Below are 10,594 nucleotides of genomic sequence, written 5' to 3'. Positions count from 1 at the left end.
ACACTCTTCAGAGAATAATGAATGTTTTCGTTCAGACCCTTTGTGATAATAGAAAGTTTTATGGAATCTAGACAATAGAATTTTTGTTTATTCACAAAGTCAGGGTTTTTAAAAGCTGTCGTAGCAAAAAAATGAAATTTGCTTAGTAAGTGAATTGCTTTAGAAGAATTCACCACCATTTTGTAATCGATGCAGAGAAGACGATGATGCTCATGCCATTAATTTCCGCTCTTTAGGAAGAAAAAATACGTGTACTCTTGAATTAATTTTGAATTAAATATAATGAGGAAGCTAAACATGACTTCATCCCATAAATTTGTCCAACGATTTTGTCTTATCAACAAATTTTGATCAATGCTCGTTCGGACAAAACTCTTATCGCGCTTAATCGACAAGCGTAGAAATAAACGCAAAGAGATAATGAAACCTTATTGTAATGGCCGTTGTAAAACTGTTAGCGCTGCTTCTGTTAGGTGGGTCCTTTGGAGAATTATTTGCCTGATTTGAAATTTTCTTCTAAATTTATACAAATAAACAAGCACTAAGCAACAATGTTTTCTTTCTTGTTGTTCTTGTTTTCATTTCTTGTCTTTTTTTTTTGTGTTTGTAGAGATCCTAAAAAAGCTTGCTCGCTTTCCTTCTCCCCCTCAACCATTAGCTATAGATTTATTATTTTGTTTTTGAAAACTCCATTAACGCTTACAAAAGGAGAATTTTGCTTTAGAAGTTGAAAAAAAAAAAACTTTTTCATCATAGGGATCGTCCTAACAGCACAATGTGCTCCTCAGAAGAAATTCCGAAGGCACATGGTTCGTGGCCGGCCAATGGGCGGTTTTGTACCGAAACCTACGGTGATAACGCTTAACATCATTTTTTTCTCTGTAATTTTCGGAATAATTTGTTATCCTCAGATAAACCAAAGATTTGTTGGTGAGAATCTATCTGTGGCGGACACATTCACGAATAAAGTCGATCATTTCAACTCATCAAACTCGGGAGTTTACCAACAGGTACATAGGTCCTACGGTCACTTTGTTTATTTGTTTGAACTTCTGAGTGAGGCGTTTTTGTAGTGCTCGATTCATTCTCTCACTAACTAGGAAAAAAGTTAAGTAGATGCATTTTCCGTAGATTTCTGCTCCAAAATCACCGTTTTTATGTTAACAACCATCCTTTCAGCAAGGAGAATAAGAATAAACGTTTATAAAAGACTTTACAGTCTTCTAGCTAGAACTTTGACCACCATATTTTGCAAAAAAAATCAAATTTGATTTCAAATTTATATTCCCACAGTATCGCCACAATTTGTCGAACATTATTCGGAGTATTTCACAAATTTTTTCTCTTCTTTTTTTCTCACCAATATAAATTATAAATGGATAAATTATAAATTCTGCGCCTAATCCGCCCAACCTAATATAATTCATTAGAAAAAATACCTTAAAAAAAAAAGGATTTTATAGAGTTTTTTTTTTCCCTCTCTCTCTAAAAAAAAAAAAAATTTTTTTTGGAAAAAAAAAGAACAAATATCCTTCGGAAGAAATGTTAATATCCGCCTCCTCATTTGCTTCACAAACGAATTTTTGTTGCTTCTTTTTCGACGACCCGAAACAACAATTGTCTTAGTTTTACAATGCATGCAGAGTGCGTCCAATTTGAACTCGATATTGAAATGTTAATAAGACAACATGAGTAGATTATTAACAAAACAGGAACAAACTGTTTTCTTCTTTCTTCCCTCACTGTATGTGATTTTCTGCAGAGATACTGGTACAACAACCAATGGTACAAGAAAGGCGGTCCTGTATTCCTAATGTTGGGAGGAGAATCAGCCGAAAGCCCCTACTGGGTCCAAGATGGTAGGAAATCCATTTTATTTCTTTGGAATTGTAATTCTCATGAACGAAAAGTCAGCAATGCGCCAGAAGCTGCAATTAGAACGGACGTTAGGAAAATTAGAAGTTTAGAACTGTGATCTCAGCGAGAAACGTTCTGCATTTTTGCATTTTCCTCACAAAATATAAATAAAACATTCCAGTAAGTTTTCGTGCCGATGTTTAAAACTGAAAACGAGAATTTTTTGTTGGTAGGTGGACAATTATTAAATTATTAAATACCTAAACAGAGAAGCGCGCTGGTAATAAATTCTCACCACGTGATCATCCTCTAGTCTTTATTCCCAAGATTTATCCTCCCTGATAATCACTAACAATTCTGGCAATTTAATGATCCCGTAATAAAACAAAAATTCCTTGAGGTTTCTCTCCATAAATTTCTGTTTTTCAATAAAATATGACCACTTTCTATTTATTCCTTCCCTGATCCTGGGTCATCTTCTCGTCTAAAGATGAATATAGGATATATAAGGAGCGCGATTGAACAGTCCTAAGCGGATAGCGGAAATCAGAGCATGGATTTAATAACAGTTGCACAATAAATGGAACGACAAACCAAAAAGAGTCCATAAAAACACCGGATTCCAGCCACTCTCGAATGGACTAAGATGGCAGTTGACAATGGAGCATTTGTCTTCCTAATTGAGCATCGCTACTACGGTCTCAGCAAACCAACACCGTAAGCTGGTTCATTATGATTGCCGTTATGCCCGGCCGTTGTTGGACCAACACAAGGAAAATGTACCGTAACTGCTTCCATTTCAGAGATATGTCCACTAAAAATCTAGTCTATCTGAGCTCCGCACAAGCTCTTGAGGATATGGCAGCGTTCATAGTTGGGATGAAACAGAAGTTCCCTCAACTTGCAACTGCTCCCTGGGTAACATTCGGAGGATCTTACTCAGGTACAAGCTTCATCTATGCACGAATAGATGAGATTTCCTTATAAATACTTCTCTTCAGGAGCTTTGGCTGCCTGGGCTCGTGTCAAGCACCCAGAACTCGTCGCGATGGCCGTAGGAAGTAGTGGACCAGTCCAAGCTGAGGTTGACTTTGTCGGTAAGAAATTCAGCAGTTTTAAAAGAATATTAAGAAAACAAAAATTTTAGTGGTAAAGATATGAAATAAATGCTTAAAATTGGTTTATCTAAAAAAGAAACAAGAAAAACAGCTCGAAGAATTTTCTTTCTTTTTTTTTCTTCATTCATCCTGAATCAGAATCGAAACATACCGAAATTAACTTTTAAAAATAGACTGATCGCTCTTAATTTTATATCCATTTGGTTTTTTTTTAATTTTTTAATACCATTTGAACATCCATGTTCACTTTCCTTGCAGCTTTCCATAGGGAAATAGTTCTGACACCTTGGAAGTTTTGATTATTTAAAGTTGTATTTTGCGTTTTAATACATGGATCGTTAACGCAAAAGTGGATAGAAAAGTAGAAATAGATAGGCAGTATAAATGGAAGTTTAGAGTATCTGGAAGTGGTACAAAACTCGATCACACGCGATTCGCAACAGTGTGCTCAGTCAGTGACAACCGCATTCAACCTCGTTGCCTCTCTACTCACCACAGCATCCGGAAGACAAAGCTTAAAGACCACTTTCAAGTAGGCTGTATTTTAAAAAAAAAAGTTATCTAACATTTTACGTATCCTTGATTTCTAGCCTCTGTGAAGATCTCGACCCAACTAACGCGCAACAAATTGAGACATTCTGGGAAACAGTCTACAGCCCCTATATGGAGGTGGTACAGTACTCTGGCGACAATGCTGTGAGTTTACATGCGCCACTCGTAGTGCGAATAAAGAGAAAGTGCATGCTAATAATGGACCTTTTCATGGAAAGAACGCTCTACCTGGTTTCCAACATTTTCAGTAATAACAAAGCACTTAGGAAGTACTTTTTTTAGATAACTGAGGACTTAAGATTAGAGAGAGAGTCTTGTCCTTCAACGATAAAGAATGCGTTATCTGTATCTGTATAAAAGACCACTAAAACTTTACAATGAGCGCCAGTGTTAGGAAGTCGACTTAAATTTGTTTACAGGGAACTTTAGCAGTCCATAAACAGTAAATAGATAATTGAAATAATGATAAAGGGAGCAGACGCAACTCGTAAGACCAACTATACATTCCGTCAGAGAGTCACAAACAAACCTGCATTGCAGAAAACGTTCAATTTTTGCAAGGAGTATTAATAATGAAAGTTGAAAGTCATTTTTTACGTAATACACATCGCGTCTTTACTACTTATAAATCCTTGGCTAAGGCATCATTGAAATTATGAGCGACCCTGATGCGTTTCGCATTCCTTGGATTTGTATGAAGGAATCGTATTGACTCTCCTTCTGTATTTCGTCGTTTTAATTACAAAATCGAATATGAAATGAATCGTCAATATCTAGAGTCATTAACATGAGAATGTAGGTGGAGTGGGTAAAGTCTTTGAAATGATATATAACGATGACGTACCAGAAGACACAAAAAACTTCTTTCCAAACAAAAAAAAAAAAGAAATTAGGACCAAAAAATTTAAGTCACTCTTAACTGACGTTGTTCTCTTACTTACCTTTTGGCAAACTGTTGTAGATTTCTTGAAATTAAGGGCTCTTTCCATCACTCGTTAACTATCCACAACGCAATCTGCCGCTTCCATGACACTGACGCCAGTTCGCTTACAAAGCTGAAACAGGTAATCTCATATATCTAGAGAAAATTCACTGTAATCATAAATACAAAAAATAATCCTTACTAATTACTTTTAAAGGTAAATGATTACTTCAACAATATTAACCTATACACCGGATGTGAGGACATCGACTATCAGAACTTCATTGAATTCATGCAAGACACCAGTTATGGTGATGCACAAGACAGTAAGTATTTCGTCACTAATCTTAGTGCTAAATTAATTTTCCAGCAAAGTACTCTTGTCCTTAAAAAGATCAAATTTAGTTCGCGCTTGGGTATGGCAAACATGCACCGAATTTGGATACTACCAATCCACGGACTCCGACACCGCAGGACCTTTCTTTGGTGGAAAGCGTTCTCTACCTGTTCAGTGAGCATTTTGCTTAATTTAACTTAATTTTGCTCACGAAACTCACAAAAATACGAGTTTTCATCTTGTAGCAAGCTGTTGGAGAAAGTTATGGAACTCGCGTTCAAAACAAAATGACATCTTCACTACGAAATCCTCTCATTAGTATAAAGATAAACGACAATTCGCTCCATTTTAACAACATTAGGGAACATCTGATTTGTCAGCGAATAATCCGAGCACTGCTCACTGTTCATGAGATCTCAAGTTATTCTTTCAAGATACTACATTGACGAATGCACGAACATTTACGGTTCCGAGTTCAACTCAGCCTCTGTGGCCACCGCTGTCGCTAATGTGAACTCGTACTATGGAGGTCGCGATAATATGCAGGTAATTTGCAACGGTGATTTGTATAAAATTTAAGAACCAGTATATAATTTCACTAGGAAGCAAGTAGTAGCTTCTTCCATATTTTGTTTGGAGGAGAATTTTGAAGATTTCAAATTGATTGAACACAATCATAAACAACACTCCCTGGAAGAAACGGACCTATTACCTGATTTCAGTCATCTCACATCATTCTTCCCAATGGTAATATCGATCCATGGCATGCACTTGGAAAGTTGAACAGTACAATTTCAACGATCATCCCGGTGGTGATCGATGGTAAGCTCAATAAGTACTTCAGTCTTTCGAAAGTGAAGTATTTAACGACGTGCACTCCTAGTCAAATCCTCAAATAAATTCTCGAAATGCTTGGTAAAAAAAAAACAAAAATGTGCGACAATGGGTTGCAGAAATACGAATATTTCGAGAAACTATACTTAAAAACAGCCTTATACTAGTCATTAGCTGGACGTAACTACGTAAACTGCGAGGTTAGAGGAGGAGAGAAGTCAACGCTAGACCTCTCTCTTCCTCTAGGCCCCCAGTTTACGTAGTTACGTTGCTGCTATACTCTGTGGCCGTTACTCAATCAACAATGGCGATAACTATTTCACACAATCAACATTATGTCAACATAAAAAGTCATAAAATCACCAAAAACGGTGGAGTTTGACGTTAATATCACGTCCAACAACAACAACGTCCAACATAGGAGGTTTAACTGCAATAGAGGATCAGAACAAGAACATTTGGAGAAACTGTGGTTGAGGAGGGGGCACTCAGTGGTGCCCTTATTTTTCGACGCTCCATCTTACTTTTTTCTCTTAGTAAATTTAGTTTACATGTCATAGATCCTCTAAGACTAATGTTTAGGTCTTAGGGCCACTGAGATTGATTTAGTTATTTTCCCCCTAACCACATTTTACCCAAACATTTTAAACTGCACTGTTTAATAGCAATATACTATGAACGACGAACTTTTTAGCTGCTTCTATTCAAAAGGAGATTTCATAAATTCATTGGTTCTCCAAGCACCAGCATCAGCAGAAAAGAGCAGAAAAGAGTATAAAAAGTATAAAATAAAAAGTAGATGTGAGATACAAAATGCAACACACAAAAAGGGAAGCTAATAAACTTACAACGTTGGTAAGGGAACGAAAAATCCTTAGACAGCGCCAAGAACGGGGAGCTAACCCACCAATACGAGTAAGGACGTGAGTTTTCACTACACCTGAAGAAAATGTTTTCCTTTTTAGTGCACCGCTAAAATTAGCTGATCAGCTATTTTTCCAACGATACAATTTTGAAACATTTTTCGTAACAGATGAATCCATTCTCTAATTTTGCTTTTTATAGTGTCTAGCAAGTTCATTTTGCTAACAAACGTACCAACGCTGAGTATAAAACCACTGAAATCACGGAAAGAACAATTATGTCCTACTTATTTTCGATTTCCTGCCAACCTTTTCCTCGGATAAAATTGTGAAGCACGTACTGTAAGAATCGTAGGAAAACTTAAATAAAGTAAAGCGTATATTCTCACTTTATATTATTATATATCTGATTTTTCAGGAACCGCTCACTGTGCTGACATGTACAGCTCGTCGTCGAATGATCCCGCATCATTGACCGCCGCTCGTCAAACCGTCTCCAACCAGATAAAGGAGTGGCTTCAACAAATCAATTGATAGGCATTTATCGAGGATTGGAAATATTAAAGCTTTACTTATAACATCTGGATTCCAATCATCTTCCAATCTCCTACATACAAACCATTACATTTTCTACGATAGCAATATTCTAAGTCATAGTCCAGGCTTGGGTTGGGAAATTAAAAATGGAGTTCACCCTCATACAAACATTGCGTTAAAGCGGCGTCAAAATCGACGGTAAGCTCGATGCAGTTGCGTAATCTGCACTCCGGGTGAAGTTAGCGATGGTCCCACCTCGATCCCAACTGCTAGCACCACCGCGCCGCTTCGAACGCACCCGCTTACGCAACTGCACCGAGTTCCAGGTCGCTCTGATCCTACTGTACTTCTCTAATTCGATTCGACGTAATTGAAAGCAGGATAATTGATGGTCCTATTTGTTGATACCACATAGAGCTATATGAATCCCCTCAGCAGCATGTTCTACTCTGAGACGAGTTGGTACACCGGGACGAACTTAGGAAACGAAAAAGGAATCTTTTTTTCTCAGGTTTCTCCGGTGCATGTGACCATTCAACTTACCGCAAAGATGATGATGGATGGGAGCCACTCAGTGGCGCCCTTATTTCTGGAGGCCCTATCTTAGTTTTTCTCTTAGTAACTTTAACTTACATCTCATAGATCCTGTAGAATTAATGCTTTGGTCATAGGACCTTAACTGACTTAGTTATTTACTTCGAGAAATAAGGGCGCCACTGAGCCCCCACCCCCTTTTTTTCAACTACATTTTACTCGATGTATGGAAGTTCATTCTTTTCGTTTTCTAATATATTCATGCACGTCATTTGTGCATAACTCTTCCATAACTCACCCGTGGAGCAAAAAATCCCTGCGTCATTGACACTACCACTTCGTTAATGTATACACATGACACATTCCATAATATGAAATACAGCTGGCACATAAACCATCAGTTAAGCTAGAGCTTATCCTGTATTACTGCGATTCAACACCTTGCGGAGGCCTAATTTAAGAAGATATAGCGAAAATCAATATAATCTACTATGTATTCGTCAGAGGTGAACATCCAGCAAAAAAAAGACATCATTGCTGAGCTGGGAAAAATCGGCTTTTCGCTATAGGACCAAATTAATATTCATGCAGTTCAAGGAATGTTAATCACGGACAAGATTCTCGAACAGAATGAACAATTTCGTTGAAAACAGCTTTGTCTAGAAATACTTACATATGAAAGAAAGAAGCAACAACGTCATCCCCATCGCTCTGATAGGTCCAAACGATCCGACTTGTGGTGCGATTGCGTAATGCGTGGTTCGCTCGCGATGGGACCCTATTCCCATCGGGCTCTGAGCTGAACGACGACGGTACAGCGAGCATCTTCGAGCGCAGCGCCTACGCAATTACACCACAAATCAGACTCTGACTGTACAAGATGATTTCAAGATTTCGCGAGATTTATAAAACATAAACATATAAAGACCAATATGAAGAAAAATCAAAGCAAAGAGAAATAAGGGAAAACTTGTTGTCAATGAACTAATACATTCTCGAAGAGCTGTTCACTTTCGGCTACCTTTTTCAGTTTTGTGCCGAACAAGTAGGACCGTTTGCCGTAGGGCAGAGGCTGTAAACGGCACACCATTACACTATTCGGATTGAAGAGCTGGAACCAGTTAGAGCTTTTGTTCTCGCACATTCTATATTGGGAACGGTAGTAATCCTCTTTTTTCCACTTCTTTTGACTCATTGACCGCCTCCGTGTGGTGATGTTCACCGTATTTTTTCCGGCTCCATTTTATTTGCGTTTTATTCGTAAAAACCTGGTCCCCATACGACATATCTTACACCTCAGACATGAGTTCGTTTCTTCAATTGATACCAGTTCTGAACGTTTATTTTCATTATTTATTTGTTTTTATTTTCTTTGAGAAGCTTTGCTTGGTATTCTGGGAAATGGAGCGTAGAACATAATAATGGCAGTAGTTATTGCTGATCGATTTTGATGTTGTTTCATCGGTAACCGACGTACTCGTCCTTAAAACCTGGTTTTTAGCCTCAAATTTCTTATTACACATTCCAATTATTCAGGAATTAAGCGAATAAACTGCTAGCATCCCCATAACCAGACTCAAGTCAGTGCTATTTTTCACAACTCCAAGCTGTTTACTATTAAAATTAGCACCAAAATCAGCTTCCTTTGGGGTACTGCTTTCAAATGTTGTTCTATCGTTGTCTTCAGTTTTTACACGATTATGATTACTCTAAAATAAGTTTTATCCTGGAATGTGATACTTACTTCCATTTCATCTAGGGATTTCATGGAAAACTCCTAGAATTCAGCGAAGGTTAAGCGTGAAAATGTGGGATGCAATCATATGTAATGTTTTTCACAAACACAAAAAAAACTGCGATTATGGTGCAGCAGAGGATCCATCATCCGCTGTCTCACATACCGATTCCGTGCAAGTTCTCGGTGAGATCGTAGTACTGAACACATTCGAAAAGAACCGTGCTCTTCGTTTTTCTACGGGTTCTTTCGTCTATTGATTTGCTCGTAACATTTTAATAGTTTTAAAATATTAGGAATGTGTTACATATTATCTTTAGAAATGTACTATGCATCGTTACCACATTTATGCTGTTTTATGTATGATTTTTCTTATTTCTTCTTTTTTTAAAATGTATTTTCCCAAGAAAATGTACACACTCGACGCAAGGTTGCGGTAAAAGACTTAAAAATCCTCTTTCTTTAGTTCATATCGATCAGCTAACTGTCTCATTACCCCTCTATTTGTTTTTTTTAAACGTTATGCATTCATTCTTCTTTCTTCTTTTCTATGTATTTTTTCAAGTACGTGTACGTAGCGAATGAAAGGTTGCAGGAAAAGATTGGAAGATCTTCTTTCTTTAGCTCATATCAATCATCTGTCGCATTCCGCTTCTATTTGTTTTTTAAGCGTTATTTACCCACTATTTCCTGTGATGGTATTAATTTAGTCGTCGAATCATGCATAATCCACTTAGCAAGTGCTCAACCAGATACCTCTCGAAATAATACACGCCTGTTCGCAAGATTGGCTTACGACCCCAGGATTCATTGTAAAGGCCTACGGCGATGATCCACCCCTGTGGGGATGCGTCTGGCGTTCTACTTCGTTTCAGAATCGTTTGTGAACACGTGTGCGACCTTACAATGATCAACTGCCCCACACTCATACTAGGAACCTAATTTGTTTCCGTGAAATTTGTGCCGTGCTCCACCTTGCATGAACCGCATTTGAAGTCAGAAAAGAGCACTTTTTACCTTAAAGTTGCACAAAATGTGGCTAAATTAGAAAAACAGCGAAGCCAGGAACAAACAAGACCCTGCCCAAATTTTCAACACAAGCTGAGACCTCAAGCTAGTGGTTCAATCTTTTAACTTCCTTGGACGACTACTTTCAAATCTACTAGAATTTTTGCTACTACTGTTGATTTGTTCCCTTCATATTCAATACACTTGCACACCCCTTCGTAACGTTTCATATGTTCAAAACAAATAAAGATTAAATATTTATTGAACTGTGTAGAAGTGAGAGAAGCACACGCATCA

The 10,594-nt window shown here is 37.6% G+C and overlaps 1 protein-coding gene across 2 annotated transcripts; it reads left to right on the top strand.

Annotated features, from left to right (window-relative positions):
* Window positions 1-436: 436 nt before the first annotated feature.
* On the top strand, window positions 437-7,017 carry RB195_008853 (uncharacterized protein; the record flags this gene model as incomplete). 2 transcript variants are annotated; one of them, XM_064195552.1, is made up of 15 exons in its annotated part: window positions 437-473; window positions 757-851; window positions 912-1,010; window positions 1,763-1,859; window positions 2,484-2,574; window positions 2,661-2,800; window positions 2,859-2,954; window positions 3,372-3,507; window positions 3,566-3,671; window positions 4,505-4,591; window positions 4,667-4,775; window positions 4,855-4,960; window positions 5,221-5,332; window positions 5,509-5,608; window positions 6,902-7,017. In XM_064195552.1, the coding sequence occupies 15 exons, from the start codon at window positions 437-439 to the stop codon at window positions 7,015-7,017; spliced, it is 1,527 nt and encodes a 508-aa protein (XP_064046697.1). The 2 variants fall into 2 exon arrangements, with proteins under 2 accessions (XP_064046697.1, XP_064046698.1); XM_064195553.1 differs by lacking the exon at window positions 437-473 and having other exon boundaries at window positions 807-851.
* Between the last annotated feature and the right edge of the window lie 3,577 nt (window positions 7,018-10,594).

Source organism: Necator americanus, chromosome III (assembly GCF_031761385.1).
Source record: "Necator americanus strain Aroian chromosome III, whole genome shotgun sequence".
Lineage (NCBI taxonomy): Eukaryota > Metazoa > Nematoda > Chromadorea > Rhabditida > Ancylostomatidae > Necator > Necator americanus.
The sequence above is the reverse complement of the archived record's forward strand: the minus strand, read 5'-3'. Positions and strand labels throughout refer to the sequence as shown.